General features: G+C 41.6%; 1 protein-coding gene and 1 long non-coding RNA gene across 4 annotated transcripts in view; one reads left to right on the forward strand and one right to left on the reverse strand.

The window, feature by feature from the left end:
- Positions 1-9,203: 9,203 nt before the first annotated feature.
- LOC122224264 lies at positions 9,204-15,109 on the forward strand. The gene is made up of 2 exons (XR_006204705.1): positions 9,204-9,292; positions 14,833-15,109. It is a non-coding gene; the product is annotated as an uncharacterized LOC122224264 (long non-coding RNA).
- The window catches only part of GPR19 (G protein-coupled receptor 19), a 40,893-nt gene continuing 24,162 nt past the window's right edge, over positions 10,676-27,406 (reverse strand). For all 3 annotated transcript variants that reach the window (XM_042945839.1, XM_042945840.1, XM_042945841.1), the window contains one exon: positions 10,676-11,978. In XM_042945839.1, the coding sequence (XP_042801773.1) occupies positions 10,709-11,956 (1,248 nt within the window). In that variant the 5' untranslated portion in view covers positions 11,957-11,978 and the 3' untranslated portion in view covers positions 10,676-10,708. The remainder of the gene's footprint in view (positions 11,979-27,406) is intronic.

The following is a 27,406-nucleotide window of genomic DNA, read 5'->3' on the forward strand; positions in this document are numbered from 1 at the left end:
AATCATGGAAGATAAATATATTTAATGAGCTGGAATTTAAACACGTAGGGTTGTAGGTATCACATTTCTGAAGTCTTTTAAGCTTTATCACTATGTCTATCCCTGGAATGGTGTAGTTGGAAGGCATTTTTAGCAATAATAGCCTTCGATTAATTAAACTAATTTTAAGAACAATTAGTGTTCCAACTAGTAATAATCCTATAATCTACATAAAGCAGGTTTTCAGACTGCTAGGTAACTTGGTTCTCTTTTCCCTTATTCCATCCATTTTACTTAACTATAGAGTAGTCCTGAGTCAGAGCCAAGACTGCCATGTAAGGTTGGGCTGATTGTGCACTGCACAAAGGCACCCAGTTGAGGAGGTGAATGGATCTAAAATCTAGCTCACATTTCCTACAACAGGCCATGTGCAGAGGAAAGGGCACCTGCTATCTGCTCACCAGGGCACCTTTTGCATTGGTCTGCCCAGAGAGGTGCTTTTTTCTAATTTGACCTCACGGGGTTGGGGGGTGGGGGTACCTTTCTTAATTCCTCCACCCAGAGGGTGCATTTTTAAAAATGCAAAACAGTGCTGTGCTGCAGCTGGCTTATGGCAGGCTCCCCAGAGGAAAGCCAATTGTGTGCATCTCTTCTCAACTCCACATTGAGTGACATCAACTTCGTAGCTTTTAATTGGCAATGATTGGAGTATTGACACATAGAAATCAGTAAATGCTACAAATCAGCGATCCCCGCCCCCCGCCAGACTTGGTTTCCAGCACACCACTGAAAAAGGCCTAGTATAAGCTAGAATGGCCCAACCAGGCATATTGGAGTCCTGGAAAATAGATGGCTAGAAGTCCTATGGAGCTGGAAGGGCTCTTTTTGTAAGTCTGTAGGCAGCTTGGAGATGTCCATATCAAATTCAGATTTGTGTTGACCCTTGAACAATACAGGTTTGAACTGTTCAGGTCACACCTTTTTCAATACAGCACAGCACGCACTTTTCTTCTGATTTTCTTAATATTTTCTTATAGCTTACTTTATTGCAAGAATAGAGAATATAATATGCAAAACATGTATTGACTTTATGTGATCAGTGGTAAGGTTTCCAGTCAACAGTAGGCTATTAGCAGTTAAGTTTTGGGGGAGTCCAAAGTTGTATGTGGATTTTTGACTTTGTGGAATGTTGGCACCCCATCCCTTGCATTATTCAAAGATCAACTGTACTTCACGAGACAGATGATAGTTGTGACTTAGAAACTTAAGGATTGCAGAGAGATACCCAGCCCAACTCTAAAAATGACTAAGAGGTAAATCAGCTGGATTCTTAAAGCAAGCCCTGGGGTCAAAGTGGACAAACTAATTTCACCTATTGTGCTGTGACAGGTCCCCCAAACACTCCTTGGCTGGGGGTTGGGCTGGAGTTGGACAGTGAGCTTTGGCTTGCAGGCCATTTTGATTCTGTAAGATACATATTTGAGCAGGAAAATTCTCCTGTGGTCCAACAGAACCGATTCCGAACCTGCCATGCCTCAGTGCCCCTTTGCTGAGAAGGAAAGCAATGCCTGATTAGCGCTTCACAGCCCCAAACCCAACATGGAATCAAGTTAGCAGGCTGAAAATGACAACTATGTGTACACTGGGCAGACTTGGATAGTCCAGAACCAAACAGGCTAAATGGCCATTCCAGGCCCACATTGACTTTTGGATCGTACCGCTTCAACGGAATGAAGACCATGCCTCCCAGCACCACAAGACAAGAAAGTATAGGATTTATGGCTAATAATAATAATACCCCTCAAACCTCAGGTCAGGACAGCCCTGAGCCCCAAGTGCCACAAAAAGGGAAGAAAGAGCATTGAAAAAGGAAGGAAGAAAGCCAAAAAAAAAACGATGGCCAAACCTTCTCCCAGAAGAAGGCATTCTCATTGACGTCAAGTACAAAATGAAAGCTGGCAGTGCCTCTTCCCTTGTGAGAGTAGCCCCGTGTTCTTCCCACTCCAGACAGAAAAAGGAAAACCCATGTGCCCTGGAGGCTTTTTTTTTTTTTTTTTTTTTTTTTTAGGGAGGCAGAGTAGGAACTCTACCTAGCAGCAGCCAGTGCAGTGTCTTTAAACAGAGCTACACTAGCATCACTCTTCCTGGAGCGAAGAGGGCCAGCCCTGGTGGGGAAAGGAGTCTTCAGTACAAATCAGAAGCACACAAACACAACACATCTGGGCTCTGGAGATGCTGACTCATTTAGAGGACAATGCAGTACCCAGCCAGAGCTGCTGGAAGCATGAGATGAGAGAAGGTTCTTTTTCAAATACAAAGGACTCATCATGGAGTTCCTTTACATTAGCACTCCTTTGGTGAGATAAATGTTTCATAGATCATTAACCACATCATTCTATACCTGGGGGTGACAGAAAAACATCAAACTGAAATGTGCTCATTCATTTGTTATCAGATAAAATGAAAATAGAATATCTCTACAAGTGTAATATGTACAATCGCATTCTGAGTAAGATGGCTTTTTAGGAACATTTTTGTTGAGTAAAAAGAAGTAGCCAGTTGTGTGCTGGTAGATGTTTAACAACTGACTCTTGGCTGGGGGAGGTCCGATTTGTAGTATTTACCCATTTCTGGGGTGGAAATATTCCCACCATGATTGATTTCATGCTACTATGTTGTCAGTCGGCAACCAACATTTTTGAAAATTTAAAAATTGACTCTTGCAACATGTATGAGCCACCTTCACACCACTGGATAATCTATATAGAACGAGAATAGGGAATCTGTTAGGACTCTTTCAGGTACAAGTAAATACCCGACTGAAGTTGGTATAAACAATAAGGAGACTGAAAGCTATAGTGGCTTGATAGTGTCAGTAAAGACATTTAAAGTCATTAAAGACACAGTATTTCCTTCTGCTCTAGGTTCTTGTCAGTAGGTTGGCTTTCACCATTGGTTTAATCCTCTCATAAACATCCCCAACAGTAAACCCATATATCTTTTCTTTAAAAAAAAATTTTAAGCCATAAACCATTCTGTTAAATTTTTCTTCAAAATAAACTTAAATGTTGCTTACAATGTTTGTGTTCATAAGTTTGAGTCTATGGCTTTTCCCTGTGTTTCTTTCCCCTTCAACTCCCCAGTTACCAAGAAGCTTTTTTTCAATACCTTCATTTCGCTTTCATTTGATTTCACTGAAATTTGATTTCAATGAAATTTCATTGATTTCTAGTTATAGTATAATTCATATGGTTTAACCAAAAATGTACAACTGTTACATGTTTTAGCTACACAGTTGCATATGATTAACTATGACCAAGAGTGACCTGGGTCCGTTTCACTGGTTTTTCATATTCTACTAGAATGATAGTTAAACTAACAGGCAAAACTGATTCCCCTCCACCCCCATCAGTTTTCTCTTCTGTATAAAGTGGAAATCCCAACAGAAGGGTGACAATAAAAGTCTACATCCTCAAGTATTTTGTGTATCCTGTTTTGGACCATTCCTCCTTTTTAAAATTCTTTTTTAAATTTTATTAATTTATTTTGAGAGTAAGAGAGTATGCAGGCGGGGGAGGGGCAGAGAGCAAGGGAGAGAGGGAATCCCAAGCAGGCTCTGTGCTGCCAGTGCAGAGCCAGACCCTGGGCTTGATCTCAGGAACCGTGAGCTCATGACCTGAGCTGAAATCAAGAGTCAGTTGCTTAAGTGACTGAGCCACCCAGGTACCCCCTGGACCATTCTTTCTTAAGAAATATTTTCAGGGGGAAAAGTTTCCTTTGGGGTGAGTAGTGAAGTAGCCCTACCACCTATGTCCCTTCCATTCAAGTTCCTGCTTCCAATTGTTCCTTCCACCTTGAGTCTGTAAAATCTTAACTTAAAAAAAAGAAAGAAAAAAAAAAAGCTACAGAAGGAAAACAATGCCACAATTTGATAGTAACATTAAAAACCCATTTCTACTAATGTTAACACATGGCAATAGGTGCCAAGTAACTTGAAAAATGGGAAAATTCACCGGGTTAGCAGTGACTAAAGTAAAATAGCATTAGAAAACCTTTATTAAGGGCTTCACATGTGTTCAGTAATACACTGATGATTTACATGAGTTTGGGCTCATTTTATTACTGCAACAATTCTGTAAGGTGGTGTGATGGGTTAGTCTCCCATGTCAATTTAGCTAGCTATAGTACCTAGTCATTTAATCAAACACTAATCTAGATGTTGTGAAGGTATTTTGTAGACGTGGTTGACATCTACAATCAGTTGACTTTAAATAAAGATTATCCTTGATAATCTGGGTGGGCCTTATTGAATCAGTTAAAGGCCTTATGAACAAAAAATGAGGTTTACCAGAGAAGAAGCAATTCTGCCTCAAGACTACAACATCAAATGCTGCCTGCTGGCCCGGCCCATAGATTTCATAAACTGCAACCCCAGCCTGCCTGCCTGCCCTACACATTTCAAGCTTGTCAGTCCCCTCAATGGCCTGAGCCACTTCCTCCAAATATTATCATCTAGCTAGCTAGCTATCATCTAACTACATCCTATTAGTTCTGTCATTAGGGTTCTAGAGAAGTCTAGTACAGGTAGATACCGCTACATTCCCCATTTTAAAAATGGAGAAGCTGGGGTTTGAGAATAATTTTCTGGGTAAACGGGTGGTAAGCAGAATCCAAACTTCAACCCAGAAGTTGACTTCCGAGCCCTTGAAAGCAACCATAATACTATTTATGACTAAGGAAAACTTTGCTGGCTGGATGTATCGCTGGAATGTTGTGCCTAATTTTCAAAGCGTCGTTCAAGTAGAATACATCTTCCTGGACAATCAGATAGCCCAGAAGTGTACATGAATCTAGACTGATGGACAGAGTATGTATCTTTTCTTCTCAGCTAGTGTGCTGCCCGTTGTCTCTACCATACAAATCCTGCATCTACTTTTCTGTTGTCCAGGTGTCTCTGCCATGTCCTCATCCAGCACGCTCAGGGTCCTATTAGCAGAACGCTAATAGACCTAAGACCTCAGAAGACCTAAGACTACTCGGTCTTCTTTTTCATTTTTTGAAAAATTTTTAATGTTTTATTTTATCTTTGAGAGAGAGGCAGAGACAGAGCATGAGCAGAGGAGGGGCAGAGAGAGAGGGAGACACAGAATCCAAAGCAAGCTCTAGGCTACAAGCTGGCAGCACAGAGCCTGACACGGGGCTTGAACTCATGAACCACGAGATCATGACCTGAGCCAAAGTCAGATGTTTAACCAACTGAGCCACCCAGGTGCCCTGGGAATATAGTCTTCTTAGACTGTTCTTTGGAAGACCTGTCAGGGAAGGAGAGTAGAGAAGATTCATTCAAAATTCCCTTAGAGGAACTCTTGGGTGGCTCAATTGATTAAGCATCTGACTCTTGGTTTCGGCTCAGGTCATGGTCCCATGGTTCATGAGTTTGAGCCCCGCATCGGGTTCTGTACTGATGATGTGGATCCTGCTCGAGATTCTCTCTCTCCCTCTCTCTCTCAAAATAAATAAATAAAACTTAAAAAAAAATTTCAGGCTGCCAGAACCAGAATCCTCAAACACTTAAAGGGGAATCAGGGAATGTTACAGCTACAGTTTAGATTGCAGACTTAAAAAAAAAAAAAAAAAAAATTCCCTTAGAGGAGTGTTAATCTGTATTTAGCTATTGTGGGCAAATACCCGGGACTACTTTATTGCTGCCTGCTGAAAACCAGATTATATTCGCAAGCTTCCAGACCTACATTATAATCTTGGAACCAGAGATACATATACCCCTCATTGCAGAGGCCAGGATTTTTTGGGAGTCATTTTCCTGCAGAAGTGAAATCGCACATTCTTCAAATTATAGGTGAATCCTAATTGTATAGCCCTAATTGTATAACTCAGGGTTGATGGGGAGTTTTAAAAGGCAATCTTTTAAAGAGGCTTCTTCTGGAAAAGAATACAGAGCTTTGTTCGGTTGAGCAAAAAGTGCAGAATGGCCCAGATTATAGGGGATCAAAAAATTAAAGACGGTCTGAGGGAAATGAGAGGGCCCTAAAATAAATTCAACCTAAAATAAACTTAACTGCCTAGGAGCATAGGGACATTTACTTTTAGGAAAAGTCTAGATTGCACTTCTATGAAAAGGGCCATGAATTCTCAGAGTCAAATGGTAAAGGGAACAGAAAAGACAGAGGCCTTGGTAAGTGTGGGTGGCACTCCCGCCAGTTTGGTGTCTGATGGGGTTTTGCGAAAGTGATACCATTTGCAAAATGGATTTAGAATAATATTTTGACAAGTGATTTCATGTCTGTAAAGAGTATTAATTATTTTGGAATTTCCTCCAAATGTTTAGATGCTCTGTCTTTTGAACACACTGATTGATCAGTTAATCTACAGCTGCTTCTTGTGCTCAGCAATTTTCCCTGACTTGTTGCTAGGAGACCAGGACCTCTCAGAAATTGCCCATGTGACAGGCATCAGGAAGAGGTGGTGGGCTCTACCTACTAGCCACAGTGCCGCCAAGTGGTCATTCTGCAAAACACTTAGACAAAGTCCGTTTGTCTCCCCTGTTCTCTAATTAGAGTACGCCGAGGTAGTCTCTGTTCCAGATGAATTAGCAGGTTAACTGAACAGTGGGGAATTGTTTATTCTCTTCATAGACTTCTGCACACAGGGAGGATTTTTTCTCCAATAAATGAATCATGCCACGGCAAGCAGAATGGTGAAGTTAAAAGAATGTTGGACTGGGGGGCGCCTTGGTGGCTCAGTCAGTTGAGCGTCTGACTCGATTTCAGCTCAGGTCATGAGTTCACGGTTCCTGAGATTGAGCCCTGCATCGGGCTCTGCACTGACAGCATGGAGCCTGCTTGGATTCTCCCTCTCCCTCTCTCTCTGCCCCTTCCCTCTTTGTGCATTCTTCTCTCTCTAAAAACAAACAAACAAACTAGTGTGCATTCTTCTCTCTCTAAAAACAAACAAACAAACAAACAAACTTTATATATATAAAAGGATGTTGGACTGGTTGGTAGAAGGCATTTTAGTTTACCCCTAATTTGACCTCCCTTGGTTGTAATTTCCTCTCCTAAACAATAAGGGGCATCGGCTAGGTCTCTCAATGTCCCTTCTAATCCAAAAATCTGTAATTCTTCATTGCTTTTACATGCAGTTCTTCCAGAGGAGCTCATCCTCGAAGCTGATCCTGGTCCAGTAGCTCCAATAGATCTCAGTTATGTTGTTTCACAGTGAGTTTGAGCAGGGGGCAGCAAGACTGGAAGGGAAAAGGGAAAGACTGTGCCCACCCCAAGACACAAAACTGCCCACCTTATCTGGCAAATGACTGCTCCCACATATTTGGTTGAGGCCCCCCTGGGTAAAATTGTCCTTCCTGAGCAAGGAATTCTGGCCCAGGGAATCAGCTCCAGCCATCTTGGGTAAAAACCTGGCATGTCAGGTCAGCTGAGAAGCACATATGAGCAGGATGTGCTTGTGGACTTTCAGCAGCAGGCTGATTTGATTAATGCTTTCACTGAAGATTAGAAGAAAAGGAACAACTTGAATTCCACCTTAAAGGATGCGTCCCTGTCCCTTCCTCTGACAGTCTCTGGGAGCCAGGTATGAGCATCACCTCTACTATGAACCCTGTTCCCCACTATCATTTTTCTTGAACTCCGCTTTGGAGGCTACGTGAATCCAGATTCATGGTGCGCCTCATATGTACCTGGTAAGGAGACTGGGGTGATGTTTTTACTGTCTCCAATAGGCTGCCTCCCTGTGATTTAACTGATTCTTGCTAGGCAGATATGAGTTATGGAGAATGTTGTTCTTGTACTGTTGGGACTTACACAAAGCCTCATCAATCTGTGAATTATATCCAGTTTCCTCTATTTCAGGATCAAGTGAGACAACAGGAATCCTGAATATTAAATAAGACTAGGGGCGCCTGGGTGGCTCAGTTTGTAAAGTGTCCAACTTCAGCTAGGTCATGATCTCATGGTTCATGGGTTTGAGCCCTGCATTGGGCTCTGTGCTGAGAGCTCAGAGCCCAGAGCCTGCTTTGGATTCTGTTGTCTCTCTCTCTCTCTCTCTCTCTCTCTCTCTCTCTGCCCCTTCCCTCAAGCTGTCTCCCTCTCTCTGTCTCTCAAAAACAAATAAACATTGAAAAAAATTTTTTAAAAACAGACTAAACAAAAATACAGTGAATTATCAACATGCTCAGAGAATATAGCTGGATTATTATAGGTCATGAGACTATGATTTGGTTGACACTTTTAATTTGTCATTATTTGGGAGATTCTTTAAAAAAAAAAACCTTGAAGTGTCAACCAAGTCAGTCTCATGACCTATAATAATTCAGCTATGAAATTGTCTCACTGAATTTCCACCGACTAGGATAAACTCACAGAACATTATAGATAGAATGGAGCTTAGAACTCCTTTAGTTTAAACTAAAACCTAAAAATATAAACAAAATTGAGATGAATTAAATTTAACTTTTTACAATCTTTTAAAAATATTCCTTTTAAATGGACCAACAGTATGGACCAAAAAATGGACAAAAATGCAAGGGTTTTCTCTGTTTTTTAACAAGTCTGAACCATAGAATTCGAGGGCTAAGTGAGAGAAATGTCTAGCTTCTTTTGTCATTTTAGAGTGCCATCTGCTGATGGGATAAGGAAGAAGAAGATGAGGAGGAAAAAGAAAAAGGAAAATATGAGATGTTCTTTTTGCCTTTTGAACTTGACTGAAGGAAGCAGCTCCATTTAAAAACACCGGCTCTGTAGATGTTTCGTAGATGAAACGCTTTCTTGTTCTTGTTCCTTGTCCTAATTATTGAACCCAGTCTTGTCTCGTTTCCCTTTGTCTGTATCTCTGACATTCAGCGCAAGTCCAACAACCTATCCACAGCCAAAGAAAAGGTGAGGGCCAGCTCATTAAATCCCACCTAGACTCTCCTTTTAAGAATGGGCGGATTCTCTTAGACCTTAGATTTCTACCAAAGCAGCAGCCAGAAGACCCCCGGAGGCCTGGACGGGTTTGGCCACTCGTGTGTTCCTTAGAGAGACATCTGTAGTGTCAAGGAAAGAGTGATATACACGCAGTTAGAGGCCCTGAGTGTGAATACCAGCTCTGTCACACTCCAATGTGGGCAAGTCACAAAACATAGTATTCCAGATTCTCATCTATGAGGCGCAGATGACAAGAAGTACATCACAGAATTCCCAAGAGGATAAAATAAGATAATGCGGGTAAAATTGCTGAAGAACTGGAATTATTATTTGCAGCTCTTAACTGGGATGTGAAAATGCATACTGTCTTGTCTGTAAGCCCTTTATTGTTTATTTATTTTTAACATTTATTCATTTTTGAGAGACAGAGAGAGAGCATGAGTGGGGGAAGGGCAGAGAGAGGGAGACAGAATCTGAAGCAGGCTCCAGGCTCTGAGCTGTCAGCACGGAGCCTGATGCGGAGCTCAAACCCACAGACTGCAAGATCATGACCTGAACTGAAAGTCGGACGCTTAACGACTGAGCCACCCAGGTGCCCCATGTAGGCCCTTTACTGTTTAAATAGGAACATTTTTAAAATGTGCTGGACCTAGATTTGAAACAACAGAAAGCTGACAAGCAGAGAAGAAAACCTAGAGATAGCACAGGCAAAGAAGAGTCTGAATTTGGCCAGGCTATGAAGATGTATCCTGGAGAGAGATGAGGGGGAAAAGGCGCTGGTTGGACGTATGGCCTCAGGTCAGAGTATCAAGGAGGATGAAGCAGGTGCTTCTCGTCCTTGCTATATCTATTTATAGAGGTCGGGCCAGGCAGCCAAAGCCCTCTGCCTGAAGTGCAGAGCACAGAGAAACGCCATGTGTCATTTCTCCCACTGGCATTTTCTAAAGGGCTTGCCTAGCAAGGACACCTACTCATTTGCTTGAGTTTAACTCATAGAAGGGAAGTAAACATCCTAGACACAGCCCAGATGGGACACAGATGTGAGAAAAACATATTGACCTCAGAATTTTCAAGACCTCATCAACTGCTTAGGTTAAGGGAGAATGAAAATGAGAGATGGGGAGAGAGAGAGAGAAAGAGAGAGGGAGAGAGATATTAGGCAATTTTATAAGTTTTCTTTCTCTAAGAATCCTGAGTCAAATTTAATCACAGAAGACTTCCCAGAAAGTTCCAGTGTATTCCATCATACAGGGTGCTTTCCACAGGAGATCCGGACAGCAATTACTTGGAAGAAAGTAATGTAAAAACATATACAATATTAACACTCCCTTAATGTTACTTAGTCGCAGAAATACAAGTCTCTGAAATGTGTGTGACAGAAGATTTCATTTGGAACAGAAGCCCATAGTTATAAAATTTCAGTAGGGAGGAGAAAAAGGAGACAGAATAAAACAAATTTGAGTCATTAATCAAAGGCTGTGTGTATGGTTTATGCTTTTTGGACCTAATGGTAACTAAAAAGTAGGAACGCATTCTCTCTTTTATGCACGTAACTAATAGAGTAAAAGAACTCTTAACTATAGCTCAAGGTGAAAGCTTCCCCTAAAAGAAAAGGCAACCAAAAGAAAACCACAGAAATTCCAATCAATAGTTAAATGCATTTTACAAAATAAAACATTTCCCTCAGAAAGTTGACAGAAAAAAAAAATGCATATAAATAGCTTCTGTTTTTAGAGTTAAAGCTTTTTAATCTCTGGCAACATAACAATAATTGAAAGAACTCTGCGAAATTAGACAAAAGTATTTGGTGGATTTGAATTAATGGGCCAAGCAAGCTTTTTTTCCTTGGCTTCTCTGTCAAATGAATCATAGATTGAGTCTTTGGTTATAGTTTTGGCCGTGGGAGGAATTTCTGAAATGCCAACGTAGTTTTTTTTGGCCATCCTTGAACTGGTTGTGATAGTATAGGCATTGCTTCGGTAACACTTCATTGAGGACATGCAAAAAGTTTCTTTCATTCCTCTCCTAAAATTGGCATTATAAATGGAATAGAGCGTAGGTTTAGAGGCTGAAGAACTAAAAGATATCCATGTGATAGCTGTGAAAACAAGGGAACTTTTCTTAGAGTCCCGTTCGGGGGGGTGCCACAGCTGAGCCACATGAAAAGGTAGCCAGGAGAGCAGGAACAATAGATTTAAAATGAGGAACATCTTGATAGTTTTCACTTTTGTCCTCGGGACAATGTTCATCGTCCTCCGCACTGTCCGACCATCGGTGCCTATTCTCCAGATATACTTCACGACCTTCTGGTAAAATAAGATGATGAGGACAGAAGGAATCACAAAGCTCACCAAGAAATGGATGACAGTGTAGGCAGTTCCTTCCCAAGAGGCAGGGAGGAAGTAATTGCAATGACTGTCCCAGTGGGAGCCATAGAAAAAGAACAGGGGGGTCACGAAGGCTGCATTGAAGACCCACGACGCGGCAATCATTTTCTTGGCTTTTTCTCTGGACACCTTGAAACTCAGGGGATAGACAATGGTGTAGAACCGGTCTATGCAGATGGAGAGGAGGACGTAGATCTGGACGCCCGGGGTGAGATACTGAAAATACCGCACCAGCTTACACATCACACTGCCAAGTGTCCACCTCCCCGTGGCGAACTGAAGCAGGACGAAAGGCGTACTGGCGACGCTGATGAGAAGATCAGCACATGCCATGGAGACCACAAAGTAGTTGGTGGTGGACTGTGTCCTCCTACTCCGGTGGATGACCAGACAAACCAGGGAGTTGCCAAATACAGAGAACAGCCACAGGGCCCCGAAGAAAATGCTGGCTGTGGCCACTTCCCCGGGTCTCAGTCCGTACTGCAGGTCCGTTCTGTTGCTCATCCAGCCGTGCTCCCCATGTAAGTCTGTCAGGTCACGGCTTGGCAGAGGTGTGGCTGTTTCGGTGCAGCTGTGGTTTTGGAGGGGCACCAGGAGCGTGGGGATGACCAAAGGCGGCTTGCTGTTATCCATTCTGTGAGCAAAAACCATATTCACTTTTTTCCTCTTAGTTCTGGATAAGAAAAGAAGAATGAGGCCTCCTGTTAAAATGGTGTTATAAAGAGCGACTCCTAAGGCTAACAGTCTTATCGGACACTGAGACTGTTGTCGTCTGTCAGTGAGTAGGACCCGTAGACTGGCAGGAACCCTGGACTACCATCCAGAAAGAGCTCTGGTTCCACTTCTCTTTTGTTTTAGGAGCTGTTTTGGCTGATCCCAGCTCAGGCTGTCCCTGGCCTCTCCCTTTCTCAACCCTTACTCAAGTGAGGTAGAACTCCTGCCCAGCCCCACCCCTAGACATATCCTTGTTGCCTTCACCCGCTGGGGACCACAAAGGGTTAAGGCACTCAAATCTGGCTCATGGTAAGGGTGCTACTCCCAAATGGAATGCATGGCAAACAGGTGAGAAGTTCCTAAATGTCAGGACACTAAAGCAGTGAGGCTGCGACGAGAAGACTCGGACAGATGGAAACACACGGATTTCAACTATGGAAACAGCTAACAGGAATCTGTGCAGACAGCCTGGCTGGTTCCCAGAGATGGCCCCGTTCTTACTTATGCAGAATTTCCAGTACAGAAGCATTATGAAAGGCACGGAGCAACTGTATGTAACGCTTTCACAGGAGCCAGAAGTAGCTTCTAATTTAATGACATCTGAAAATAGCTTGCTTCTTCCAAAAGATGACATGATCCCTGTTCTAATAGCTTGCTACTTACAAATGATGTAACTTGAGGCTATTCTGCTGTTACTGTTTCATAGAATAACATATTGACTAAAGAACATACAAGATGTTCTCTATAGAATGTAACCAGATTACTAGAAAGTTTGTGGCAAATGGATGATTAAAACCAGCCAACTGTAACTGTTACTCAGCTGGGTAAATAAACATTTATTTATTTTTGAGAGACAGAGTGAGACAGAGCATGAGCAGGGGAGGGGCAGAGAGAGAGGGAGACACAGAATCCTAAGTAGGCTCCAGGCTCCAAGCTATCAGCACAGAGCCTGATGTGGGGCTTGAACTCACAAACCGCGAGATCATGACCTGAGCCGAAGTCGGACACTTAATCGACAGAGCCACTCAGTGCCCCTCAGCTGGTTTTTTAAAAGCTCATGATCCTTGGGGCGCCGGGATGGCTCAGTCAGTTAAGTGTCCGACTCTTGGTTTCACCTCAGATGATCTCATGGTTTGTGAGTTTGAGCCCCACATAAGGCTCTGTGCTGACTGCGTGGAGCCTACTTGGGATTATCTTTCTCCTCTTCTTTGCCCCTCCCCCATTCATGCTGTCTCTCTCAAAACAAATTTAAAAAAATAAGTAAGTAAAAGCTTATGATCCTTAGATATAGAAGATTATTATAAATTTAGCCTTTAACTTTTTAGGGTACTATTTAGTGACAATAAAAGTTATACTTTTTAATAGGTAAAACAATTATATAATTGTGGGCTATTCAATTAAAATTGGTGTGACTTTGGTTGTAGTTGGATTATTAAGGTCTAATTTGGTCTGAATCTATTAAGCAGAAAGAGAAAACACAGCATCTACGTCCAAAATAACCAGAGCAGTCCCATGTAGCCTGTGGCACAGCAGGGGGGCCCTCCGGCAGCTCCCGCGGGGCCCCGTGTCCCTGTTGGTGGGCTCCTGTTGACCAGCCTCACACAGAAGCATTTCTGAAGTTTAGAGGTGGGATTAAAGAGCAGTTTTCGTTATTGTTTTTCTTTTAAAGATATCATTTTTTAAGTAATCTCCACACCCAATGTGGGGTTCAAACTCACAACCCTAAGATCAAGAGTCACATGCTCCTCCAACTGAGCCATTCAGGTCCCTACCAAGAACAGTTCTTAATGAAAGAACAGTTTTTCTTTTTCTTTTTTTTTTTTTTTTTAATTTTTTTAACCTTTATTTTTGAGACAGAGAGAGCAAGCATGAGTGGGGGAGGGGCAGAGAGAGAGGGAGACACAATCCGAAGCGCGCTCCAGGCTCTGAGCTGTCAGCACAGAGCCCGACACGGGGCTCGAACCCACGGACCTCGAGATCGTGACCTGAGCCGAAGTCGGACCCCCAACCGACTGAGCCACCCAGGTGCCCCGAAAGAACAGTTTTTAATGGCAGAACAGTTCTTAATGGCCCACTTTTCCTTGAAGGACTTTTGCACTAATTTGTGGTAGGGAGATGAGTGTTAATATATACTGTTCTCACCCTGAAACCACATTCAACAAAAATCTGGAGCTCAGTGTGATGTACTAAATGCCAGTCCCATATTACCTTCAGGCTTTTTTGTCCATAAGGCAGCCTTACGTGATTTCTCAAAAGAAATGTAAGATAATTAGAAATTTGACTACTAGAAGGCTTGTAAGCATGGCTGGCTGGGTGATATTATAAGAATACCAACCACACTCTCCATCTAAAAAAAATCAGGATATGCAGTCGGAAAACAGAATATAAGATCTAAAATTAGCACTGCCCTAGAAAATCTGGAATGCATAACCCTTGTACTTATAAAGTTGAAATGATCTCTTCACCTTTATATGTGTAAAACCTACGAAATGCCAAAAAAAAAATTATTTTTTTAAAGATTTAAACTTTAGGGGCACCTGGCTGGCTCAGTCGGTAGAGTGTGTGACTTGATCTCGGGGTTGGGAGTTTGAGCCTCACACTGGGTGTGGGGATTACCTACAAATAAAATAAAATATAATAAAGATTTAAAGTTTAAAAGTAAAACAGACGAGGAATCTTCCCAGGCTGTGCTCAACTTTTGGGGGATGCCTGCAGCGTAAATAAAACAGGACTTGGTGGCACAGCCTCTTCTCCGTAGTCAACACACACACTTTGAACCTGTGAACTTACTTTTGTTTGTCTCTCCCTTGTAGCAAAATTCTGGAGATGAAACTCAAGTTCACCACCACAACTAAAGCACCAGGAGGCCTTCCATCACTTCCTCCAGCTGTATTACACCAGCGAGTGTGTCTGCCCACTTCTCTAGCCCCACCACTCGGAAGCAGAGGCTCCTAAAGCTCAGAAATCGGACGAGGGAGCCTTGAGGAGGTCCTGAGTCCAGGTCTCCCCAACGATGGCACGACTTTTTGGACATTACGTACAACGGCTACGGCTCTGTTTTTTCATTCAATAAACCAAGACAAGACACTATGCTAGGTACTAGGGAAACAGATAAGTAAAGCCTGTAAGAGGGAAAATGGATAAACAGCTGCCTGACATAACTAAATTCTGTAATAATTATAATTGATGCTAAAAAGGCAAGCAGCTAAGTGGCAGAGAAAAACAAGGACCCAATTTTGCATGGGATATGAAAAAGAAAGGAGACACTTCACAAAGGAGGTGATGTTTGAGTTGGGGATTTAGAGACTAGGACTTCTTTAGGAAGACAGGGAGTGAAAAAAACATTCCAAAGAAGAGAGAGAGCACGTGGAATGAATTTGGGGGTCATCTTTTTTTGGGTCCCCTTTCCCTTAGGGGACATAGTTTCCTACAAACCACACCTCCTAGAGTATACACAGTTTCTAAATGTCCTACAATCAAACTGACCTAAAATTTCCCCAAGGTTACAGTGAGAGGTTACATTTTCTGCATTCATGGGCTGAAATGTGGTCAACAGTGGATGAGAGTATGAACAAAGCCAGAATGGCTGTGGTATCCTTGTTCACACAGCACTTTGTTAGTCCTTTATTGCAGCATTTTCCAAGTGTACTTTCCTTTAGAACAATGGTTCTCTAGCTTAGCAACGCATTGGACTCTCTCAGGGAGCTTTTAAAAAATACCGATGTCCTGGTCCTCCCCCAGAGATTCTAATTGAATTGGCCTGGAGTGCAACCCCCCAGGTGATCCTAACATGCAGCCAAGATCAGGAGTCCCTGCTTCAGAATTGCTTTCATGTTTCTGACTTCCCTCATCAAACTGTGGGCTCCCAGGTGAATAATGCTATTCTTTGTCTTTACATTAACAATTGCCCATTAAATATTTACTGAATCAAATCCATAGGGACAGAGAACTGAAATGTAGGACTCCTACCATAGGGGGCTCTGCTAGGAGAATTAAACCCAGAGATAGAAAGTCATTGTGTCTTCTCATGGAGGTGAAACACTGGTGACCATGGAGACAGGGAAAACAGACTGTGAAACTAAAGTCACCTCCATCGACTGCTACATGCAGTAGAATTCTCATTTAAGGGAGAGTGAAGGTAGTTGAGATGTCTGTCCTCAGACAGGCTTCTGCAATCCCCACCCCCCAAAAAATAGTCTGCCATGTTATAACTAAATTCTAGGGTTCCAAAGTAAAATTTCAGGTTCCAAAGTAAAATTTTGCCTACCCCATTAATTTGGAAATAAATCCTTCTTCAGGGGAGTGTTTCTGAAATACAAGGGTTGTTTAATTAGTTATTATGTCTGGGTTATCCATATGCAGTAATTTTAACAAAACAGGAAAAACTTATTCACCTCTTTCCTGCTCCACCTCTCTCTTCCCCTTCAGTTCTGAGACTGCCACATGATACACTCCACTGAGTTGAGTACTGAAGGCCCTTATTAGAATATATCTCTATACACTATCATTCATCTATCAGGCTCTAGGAGAGCTATTGCAATATACAGGTGGGGAAATGGTGGATGGGTTGACATGGTATAGAGCTAGGGACTGGGTGGACCTCCATCCCCCTCTCAGGAGCCTGGGGTAAATGCCTGTCACTGTATATTGCAATTTTTATTTTGTTTTGTTTTTTGTTTTTGTTTTTTCCAAGTTTATTTATTTTGAGAAGGGGAGAAGGCGAGAGAGAATCCCAGACAGTCTCTGACCTGCCAGCACAGAGCCCGATGTGGAGCTCAAACTCATGAACCATGAGATCATGACCTGAGCGGAAGTCAGATGCTCAACCAACTGAGCCACCCAGGCACCCTGCAACTTTTATTTTGAATGTTGCTCTGCTTCATAAGGTTATGAGTTCCTTAGGGCAAGGACTGTGTTTTTATCTCTGCATCCCTGGGCCATATAGATACTAAAAGTTTACTGAATAAATAAATGGATAAATGTGTTAATAAAAAGTATCCAATACTTGAAAATAAAGCAAAGAGAGTATAGCATATCTTTTTAATGTCATGCTAAGACACTGTTAAAGGGGGTTCCCCCAAAGAATAATTTAATTCTCTGGGAGAATGTATCTGTGCTTGATTTTGCTATTTACTATATGACTAAATCCCAGACATTGTGAAAGTACATGTTAACTTGCAGATTTCTGTCTAGCAGAAAAAATAACTCCAAGAGTTATGAACTTATTGCTCTGTAGGACATCAGTTTTGTGTCTGTCTAGCAATCTTATGTCCATCTTCTTTAAAAAAACAAACAATAACAATAACAAAACCCTATAAATACCCATCTATTCAAATGCTCTTAGAACCAGCCCTATTACCTCATTGGTTTCTTCAGTAGCAAGTTGATAAATCTTTGACCTACGTTCATCCCCTATTTGTGTAAGAGTGAGTCATGATTTTAGCTTTTTGAAAATCACACTGATAGGTGGATGAATGCATGAAAGATGAGAAACAAACAAAAGGACCAAAAGAGGAACAGAGGCACACAGCTGACAAACTTGGTTTACTTCAGGGTTGTACCAGGGGCCATTCCTTTGCCAAGCATATCAACTGCTGCTTCGGCTTCTAGATTCAAAGAACCCTAACAACTGATCTCTTTTCCCTCATGGAATTATAAAGATTCACAGGCATTCTTACAATATAGAAAGACCATTTTTATTTCTGAAATCTGTTTAAACATTTAATGTCAAACTAGAATTTTTATAATGTTGAATTTTTTTTTTTTTACATGATTTGGTTGGGGAAAAAAAAAAAAACAACCTGAAACATTTTCTTGTACCATGGTAAGCTTCTGCTGGACCAAAGCAGATAAATAAGATAAGGTTGTTTACTACTGAGCAGTAAGACTAATTACAATTATGACAGTAGTTACAGCATTAACACCACTGAGAATTGATATCTATTTTGTGCTTACTATATGTCAGGTACTTCATACACATAGCCCTTTGAGGTAGGTAATAGCCGTGTTTCACAAATGGAAAAAACTGAAGTTCTTCCCCAAGATCATATAGTTATAAAGTAGTCACCCCAGGACTGCCTCACTCCAAAGCCCATGCTCTTAACCACCACTGGGGCTTCATGCCTAGGGAGGCCACAAAAGGCTGGATCTGAATTCAGAGGTTCACACTGGCTGTACATGGATAGGTCTTTCTTGACTCCTCAAACACAGGAATGTAAAATTATTCCGCCACAGCCTCTTGCCTACCCACAGATACATCTGTTCAATATGCTAGCTCAGAAATATGTGACACAGTGAACATTTGGGGGAAAAAAAAATCACTCCCACCATATACTGCACAGAGGCTTGGCATCAAAAGTACAGTAAGACATGTTGGTCTGGAAATACAGCCTTTCTTCAGAATGAAAAATGTGAGACGATTGGAAATTCATTATAACACATGATTAACCGTTATTGGCTTTTAAACACAGGATGAAAGCAGAACTCTAAACCCGTTTGAACTGAAAGTGAGGAAAAGTTTGATCAATGGTAGTGCCCCAAGTAGGGAAATGTCTCCTTTAAATTTTAATTTTTGTAACTTAGAAAATACCATGGTGGTAGATATTTTCTCTTAAACCTTGCATTGTTAGTAGGCTGTATATGTGAAAATAAGAAATACCCAAAACAGTAGTGGGTGACTGGCTTGCATGAGCTCCCCAGAGCCAGCTGTGCACATTTCTTCGCAACTCCAAGTTCAATGACATCATGCTGGTATAAATCAGCCTTGGCAGGAATATTCACACCATGGAAACTGACAAACACCACAAATCAGGTTTTGTTTTTTTTTTCTTCTCCTGCTCAACTAGATGTTAAACATTTACCAGCCTACTGCCTCCAGTAGGGCAGGATTTACAGGGCAACATACCCTGAAGCCCTGAATTTACATCCCTGAATTTACAAATGGCTAAGGAGGCCACACAGGCTCTTCAGAAGCTTCCTGAATGGTTATCTTGCTTTCTGGCTCTGAGCTATGGCTTTGGTGTGGACACTGAGCTCAGTGCTTTATGGAACTACCTAAGGCCCAGGTAGCCACCAGCAAGACTGTGGTGGGGGAACAAAAAAACCAGAGAGGATAAGACACGTTCTCACAATGTGCCACCCAGATATGCCTGCCAGATGAAATACAGGATCCCCAGTAAAAGATGAATTTCAGATAAAGGACAATATTTTAGCATAGATATATCCCATATAATATTTAACTAGTATCCTATATTTTTATTAGCTAAATCTGGCAAACCTACACCCAGAACATAATCCTGTGCTGAAAATCTTCTCATCTCACAACATAGGAATATTGCAAAGTGTACATGTATGAAGGCTTTGAAGTCAGAAAGCTCAAGTGTAAATTCCACCTTTGTTGCTCACTAAGTTGTTGTGTGACCCGGGACAAATGATCTAACCCTTCTTGAACTCCAGTTTTCTTATCTGTAAAATAAGGATAATTATTCCTATCGTATTTGATTATTATGAAGATAAAATGAGATAATATATGCACAGGAGTTAAATGAGCTAATACCAACCAATCTGCCTAGTATGAGGAAAATTGTCAATAAGCCTTATCCTTGTGCAGGTCTATACATGATCTAATGCAGTGTCTAGCACATAGCAAGTGCTTAAAAAATTAGCACTCTTACGGAGGTTCTTAAAAAAGTTAAAAATAGAACTAGTACAATCCAGCAATTGCACTACGAGGCATTTACCTCAAGAATACAAAAATACTAATTTGAAGGGATACATGCACCCCAAATGTTTATAGCAGTATTATCACAATAGCCAAATTAAGGAAACAGCCCAAGTGTCCACTGATAGGTGAACGGATAAAGACAATGTGATGTGTATATATATATACGATGGAATATTACTCAGCCATAAAAAAGGATGAAATCTTGCCACTTGCAACAACAAGGATGGAGCTAGAGAGCATTACGCTAAGTGAAGTAAATCAGTCAGAGAAAGACAGGCACCATATGATTTCACAATATATAGAATTTAAGAAACAAATGAGCGAAGAGGAAAAAAGGAGAGGCAAACCAAGAAAGACTCAACTATAGAAAACAAACTGATGGTTACCAGAGGGGAGCCGGAGCGACAGGTGACCTAGGTGATGGGGATTAAAGAGTGCACTTCTGATCAGCACTTTGTGATGAATGGAAGTGTTGAATCACTATCCTGTACACCTAAAACTAACATTATACTGTATGTTAACTAAACGGAATTTAAATATCAACTTTTTAAAACTTTAAAAAAAATTAGCACTCTTACTACTGTTAGCCCATGGAAGTCTCAAAAGCCATATGACAAGCAAATTTTAGTAACCACATCTCCTACTGTAGTGATAATACTAACATCAGTCACATAATTTAACTGTGTTAAGAGTGAATGGCTTTTGCAGAGGGGCCTTGGCACCTAATCATTATTCACATTGTTGATTCTAAGGGAAAAATCATTGAGATCCAAATAAATCAACACAACCTTTCTCCAAGTTGGGCATGATTTTTTTTAGTGACAGATTAGCCAAATAAAACCTTTTTCTATACTTTAAACCAAAATATGTAATACAATGAATTGAATGTCTTTCTCAAAAACATGTGAAATCCACTCCACTTAAATTATTTCCATTAAGTAATTGTGAATAATTGCAAAAGAACCTCATATTTCCAGTGAAACAGTTTCTCCTCCACCATCGGAGACCCCTAGTATCACATGCTTACTAACGTGGAATTTTCTCTACTGCCCTTTCCCCCTTTTCTATTGTATGTCATATAACATATAAATATTCCTCCATAATAGTTCCAGCTCTGTGCCTTTCAATCTGTTTCCGGCCTGGGATCGAGCAGTGTCCTAAGAGCAGCCTGGGCACACCATCTTTGTGTCTGGATACTGGTTGTCCATGGACCTGTATTACTCTTCTACCACCTTTACCTTTCTTTGTCCTTCACATGAATTCTAAAATATCAGAAATAAACAGAGTCAGCATCCTTGGAGTGATTTCTGGGAATGAGGAAAGCTTCTTTCTCAACTTCTCTTACCATTAGAGCATCATTCTTTTAAAGTCAAGGTCCCTATTAAAATGTAAATACTTCTTAAAGAGTAAATATTTTTACTATTATAAGCAGAAGAGACCCCTTTTATCTCTGAGATCAATGATCTTAGTGGGAAGGAAAAAAGAAGAGGTGCCAAAACAAAAGTCTTGAGGACACTCACACCTGAGAGGATAAAGATGGGGTGCCATTATGGGAGGGAGTGGGTGAAGGGTGAAAGGCTGAAGGTGAAGAAGCACCTACTTGACAGTTTTGTGTAGGGATGGCTAGCACTGGAATAAATGTCACACCCAAAAGAATATAACAGAAAGGAACCCAAGCTCTACCCCACATGAACGTTTCTGTTGGTCATGAGCTGCAGTCCTCCCCAAATTCTTTACAAACAATGTTGCAGGAGAAAATGTTAGGTTACCCTGGCATCTCACTATAGGTGCATATAAAGGACACTAGCCAATCTCTCTCACCCCACTGCCATTTAGTAAAGCTCTGTGCAGGAGGGATGTAGCTCCAGGGTTAATAATACTGAACTTCTCCCTCTCTCTACTGTTCACACAAAATCTATAAAATCAGACAAAATGGGGGGGGGGGGAAGAAATATCAAGAAACATCACCCTAAGAAATGACTATTTTCTTACAATGGTATATGCAAAATAGTCTTCAATTATACAATTACCCAATATTTCTTATCACTCAATGTGAACCAGGATTGTGCTAATTGCTAAAAATATGGAAGTCAGCTAGACAGACAAGGTCCCTGTTTTTGTGGAGCTTACCTCTAGTAAGGAAAACAAATAACAGCTAAACAAATACATAAAGAGTAAAGTAATGGCTAGTGCTAGGGAGAAAAATAAAGCAAAATGAGGGACCAAGGATCCATGAAAAATGGGATGGCACATGACTGGTTGGTTACCCAATGGCCATTCCCAACTTCTCCCTTGTCTTCCTCTCTCAAGAGGCTGAAAAGGCAAGATAACAACTTTCTGCCATCCCTTGCAGCTAGGGATGGTCACATCATCATTGCTTCTGGCACTGAGACAAGAGGAAATCTCTAGGTGGATGTTGGGAAGCTCTTGAGAAAATGTTTCTCTCCTGGTAAGAGGAAAGAAGCATGTGGAAAGTGTTCTATCTTGTGGGCCTGGCTGCCCCTTACTTCTTAACCTTTGTAAACTGTCATGTGAAGAGGTCAGGGCACTGGGTGGTATCTTATCACCCAGTAATAAGGGCAGGGCAAGTCCTGAGACTCAAAAAGATATTACCCAGTGTCCTGACACTGAGGTAATGTTAGAACAGCCACCACTAGGCTTCTCAAATAAGCAATGTTTCTGTATGGCTTTAATCCCCTTTGAGTTTTCTATTACTTGCCTCTAAAATCATCATAACATAGGGTCTTATTTTAGATGGAGTGGCCAGAGAACAGTTCTCTGAAGAAGTGATACTACAGCTGAAACTCCAGTGATGGCAAGCCAGCCACAGGAAAGTCAGAATAACATTCTAGGCAGAAGCAATGTGTGCAAAGACCCTGGGGCAGTAATAAGCCTGTTATGTAGCTGGAGCATATGAATGTGGAATAAAATGGTACCTGATATAATCAGAAAGGTAGGCAGTGGATTAAATCACATATGGCATTGTAGGGCACAGATATTATTCTTATTGCAATGAGACTCACTGCAGGCTTTAAGCAAAAGAGTGATAGGAGTATGACCTGATTTATGTTTTAAAAATACAACTTTAATTGCTGTGTAGGTGGCTGAGAGAAGTGGGGGCACCAGTTAAGAAACTATTACAATAAGCTAAGTAAGTAATAATGATGGCTTAGACCTAGTAGCAATGTAGGTGGAGAAAAGTAGATGGCTACTGAAAATATTTTGGAGACAGAGCCAAGAATATCTGCTGGTGTGTGATGGGGTTAGGGGAACAGGGATGACTCCCAGGTTTGAGGGTCTGCGATGCGGGGGGGGGGAGGAAGAAAAAGTTTGGGGAGCTGGAAATCAGTAATTCTATTTTGGGTGAGTTACATTCTTAGCAGATACCCAAGTAGAGACATCCACTTGTCAGATAAATAGATTAAGTTTGGAGAAATGTCTATTGAGATTCTTTGCCCATTTTCATTAAGTCATTCATCATTCCATAAATCCATTTTAAGATCATACTATGTGCCAGAATGTACTGTGCTAAGAACTATGTATACAATGATCAATAAAACCATGTCCCTACCTTCAGGAAGTTCACAGTCTAATTATGACTATGCTGTGGAGGGATGGAGAGAAGAGGAATAAATAAGTACAAATAAAACCAGTAAGTTGTAGTGAGTTCTGTGAAAGAAAAGAGCAGAGCATGGTAGGAGGACCTTCTTTAGGGCTGGGTGGTTGGGGAACCAAAGAAAGCAGTAGCAGCCATGACAGAGAAGAGCAAGCCATTGCTAGTAGACTCCCTAGGACTCCTGCTGCAGACAGATGACAAGACAAGAAAACCCAGTCCCTAAGCTGCCCTGGATTCCCAGCTACCTTCCAGATCTTGAACAATGTTTCAGGCTCCTTAAGGCCTGGACTTAGTACTTGTGATAGGCTGTTTTCCTTGAGGCAACTCAGACTTCTCTGCAGTCAAAAGAACCTATCTCACAGGGGGAGGGGGACAAGAAAGAGAGAAAAAGGGGTAAGCGGGGCCTAGAGGGCCTAAGTGCCTCCGGGAACTTCCTTTGACTCTGTACCAGATTGGTTCCCCTATTCGCCTATCCCACTCCACAATATGTCCCCACCCGGTCATTTAAGCAGGGAGCAAAGAATGCCTTCATTTCTGCCTAGAGGAGGGGGAAAAGAGGAGGCCTGATTCACTCACATGCAGGTCACTGTTCCACAGAGTCAGTGTTGCCCATTGATAATTGCAACTGGAAGACTCCACCGCATTGTACGGAGGCAAGATAATAAGTCACTCAAGAATTGATCTGTGCTGTGCTCTTTGCTGAGATTTTTTTTTTTTTCTGTCCCCTTCTGAGAATGACCCCAGACCCTAAGTTCTGCCTTATTTTGCAGGAGAGTTGTATTACCGGGCTTGAGACAACACTGTTTCCTTGGCTTTTGTTTTCTGGAGGCTGAGTTCTCTGAGGGGATTTCTATAGAGGGTAGGAGAGAAAAACAAGGATGGCTGAACCAGGATGTGGCTGTGGCCCCTGGAGTCATGTGAAAGGCAGGCCTAGATGGCCACAAAAGATCTTTTGGGAATGATGAAAAGGTTCTGAAATTTGATTATGGTGATGGTTGTGCAATGCTGTAAATATAACAAAAATCACTGTCTTATACACTTAATATGAGGGAATGTTTTGGTATATGAATAAAGTTGTTAAAAAACAAAAAACAATGTTGGCCTGGAACCCTTGCCTCACTTCCCCACTGCACTCACTTCCCTACTGCTCCCCACTGACAAGTGGTAATAGAGGAGTGCAGCTAGCAGGGTGGACTCAAGGCATAGAGTTCCTAGCTGGGAATAAAGTCCACTGCCCCAGGGGTGGTACCAACACAGATCTACCAGTTTCCAAGGACACGTGGTGGCCCAGATCATAATTACATTTCTGCTATAATCAGAAGGGATCCAAGGCTAGAGCGACCATCCCATACATTTTGCTGTAAGAACCCCATGACGTAGGAAGAGAAAGAGACTCCCACTCCCAGTCCCAGTAAAGTTTGTCACTGACTTTTCCACTTAGCCTGGTAGGATGGAGCCCTGACGTTATTTAAAGGAAATAATATATGTAGGAGGCAAAATGCCCCCCCCCCCCTCACCAAAGATGTCCATGCCACACAGAAAAAGAGACTCATAAATGAATGAGCCCTTAAAAACAGAGAATCCTCTCTGGTTAGAAACAGACAGATGAGGGGCACCTGCGTGGCTCAGTTGGTTAAGCGTCTGACTTCAGCTCAGGCCATGATCTCGCGGTTTGTCAGTTCGAGCCCAGCGTCGGGCTCTGTGCTGACAGCTCAGAGCCTGAAGCCTGTTTCGGATGCTGTGTCTCGCTCTCTCTCCGCCCCTCCCCTGCTTATGCTCTGTCTCTCTCTGTCTCAAAAATAAATAAAACATTAAAAAAAAAAAAGAAAAGACAGACAGATGAGGCAAAAGAAGTTAGAGAATGATTCCAAGCATGACAAGGAAGCAGATATGCTGTTGCTGGCTCTGAGATACAGGGGCTCACGTGCAACAACCAGAGAGGCCACTAGGAGTGATGGATGGTCCCCAACTGATAGCTATGAAGAAAATGTGACCTTAGTCCTACAACCACAAGAACTGGATTCTGCCAATCACTGAGAAGAGCTTGGAAGGGGAATCATCCTCTAAAAAGAAACACAGTCCTGCCCACACCTTGATTTCAGCCTTGTGAGACTCTAAGCAAAGAAACCAGCCAACCCACCCAGACCTCTGACCTGCAGAACTGTGACATAATAAATAGCTATTATCTTAAGCTACTAAATTTGTGTTAATTTGTTAAGCAGTAATAGGAACTAATTCAATATGGCATTTCTTAGATAACTGGGTGTGAACACTATCACTTTCCACTACCCCACCAGCATCTAGATTAGTAGAAACCTTGAAAAGCTTAAAGAGTGTATTTTACCTTAAAGATTGGACCAGGGACTAAAACCAGGGCTCTGATTCTGATCACAAGCACTGAACAGAAAGTCATGAGAAACAGGTCTTATTTTTAGATCCCTGTAAGGACCTTAAGTAAATCAATCTCTCTGACTCTCCATTTCCATGTCTGCAATATCAATGAGTTGGCCTAGATGATTTCTAAGTTCCTTTTAGTGTAATGAACTAAAACTGATAGATGTTTCAAGGAACAACACACATTCATTTAATATATAACCCACTACTTTCACCCGGCAGAGAGCTCATCCCAAGAGGGCATTTTGATGGGAGGAGAGGGAAGTTGGTTAGGGCTGCTGAGGCTTCTGTGAGCTTCTGATAACCAAGAACAGTATGGGTCTCCAAAGAAGAGATGAATTTCCCTATGGGCCAGCTAAGCACCCTGCCCCTGCCACCCCCAGGTGCCCCAATAATTATCCTGGAAGAGCCAGCAACCTCTTGAAGATTCCCTGCAAGAAGTGATGGGTCAGGGAGGACCTGCCACATGTGTTTGCCTTCCATTCTATCTAAACCAAGCTTCTCAGAGGGGAGAAGAACTTACTAGCATCCTCTACCAATTTCCCACACCTCTCTTCCCAGTATGGAGTCTTTCGAATTCTGAAGGAAACAATTTGGCCAAGGGATTTGCACCTCCCCAAATTCAATGTAATTCATTGCAGCAAATGGTTTTTGAATAGCTGCTGTGTGCTCACTGAGTTAAAGTAGAGGCGAGCAGTTGTTCTGGAGGTAAGCGTTCAGTTTCATTTCCAAGCTTGGATTTCAGTATCAAAATCTCTAGTGAAACTCAGGAAAGGAGGAGGAGGCAAAGACCAGACGCATTACACTCAAAGCACAGAACGATACAGTAGATGCGATTTACAGTCATTTGAAAAGAAGATGGTTTTCCTTAAGAACTGAGTGCAAACACTGAACAGAGTTACTAAGAACTCTGTTTTTCAGAAGCATTTATATTCTGTCTCACATCAAATTAATGTCAACACTCTGGGTAAATTTTGTCCTCAATCAGGGTTTTTCCAAGAAAGCAAACCTGTAAGTTCATGGAGAACTTAGATTTGAATTTGCATTAATGTGCATTCTTCATGGACAAATTATGCAACTATATGTAGCCAGCTGTCACTGAAAATATGTTTGACATGTATTTGCTTTTTTTCACATGGTTAATATATATTTTAGTACCATATATTTTTAGACATTTTATAAGTTAAAACGATGCTATCATTTCTCATTGGTTCATACTTTAATCCTCTCTGTACATCAGCCATGGTTGACCCAAGTCACCTACACCAATCATTTTTAGCTTTTCTTCCTCAGAGACAGATGTGACAAATGTGTTTTTACATGTGACACACCCCTACAGATGTATCCAGAATTATGTGCAACTCTACGAGCCTGACCTATAACTCCAAAACTGAGTCTTCAACTAAGAAATCATGTGGAAAAGAAAATAATTGTGTAGATATCCTTAAATTTATTCTAATTAATTTAAAAAATTAATCACTGGCAAATCTTGGTATTTGATACATTAGCAAGCAATTATTTGCAACTGATATCCTTTGCTTGGCATATATTTTGACATCATAGTTGATAAGAGCATGCTATATACTGTAAATGTACACCTGAAATCTGAATTCTTTTGTTCTTTTTTTCCTTAAATGTTTTACTTACTTTTGAG

This window comes from Panthera leo, chromosome B4 (genome assembly GCF_018350215.1).
Source record: "Panthera leo isolate Ple1 chromosome B4, P.leo_Ple1_pat1.1, whole genome shotgun sequence".
NCBI lineage: Eukaryota > Metazoa > Chordata > Mammalia > Carnivora > Felidae > Panthera > Panthera leo.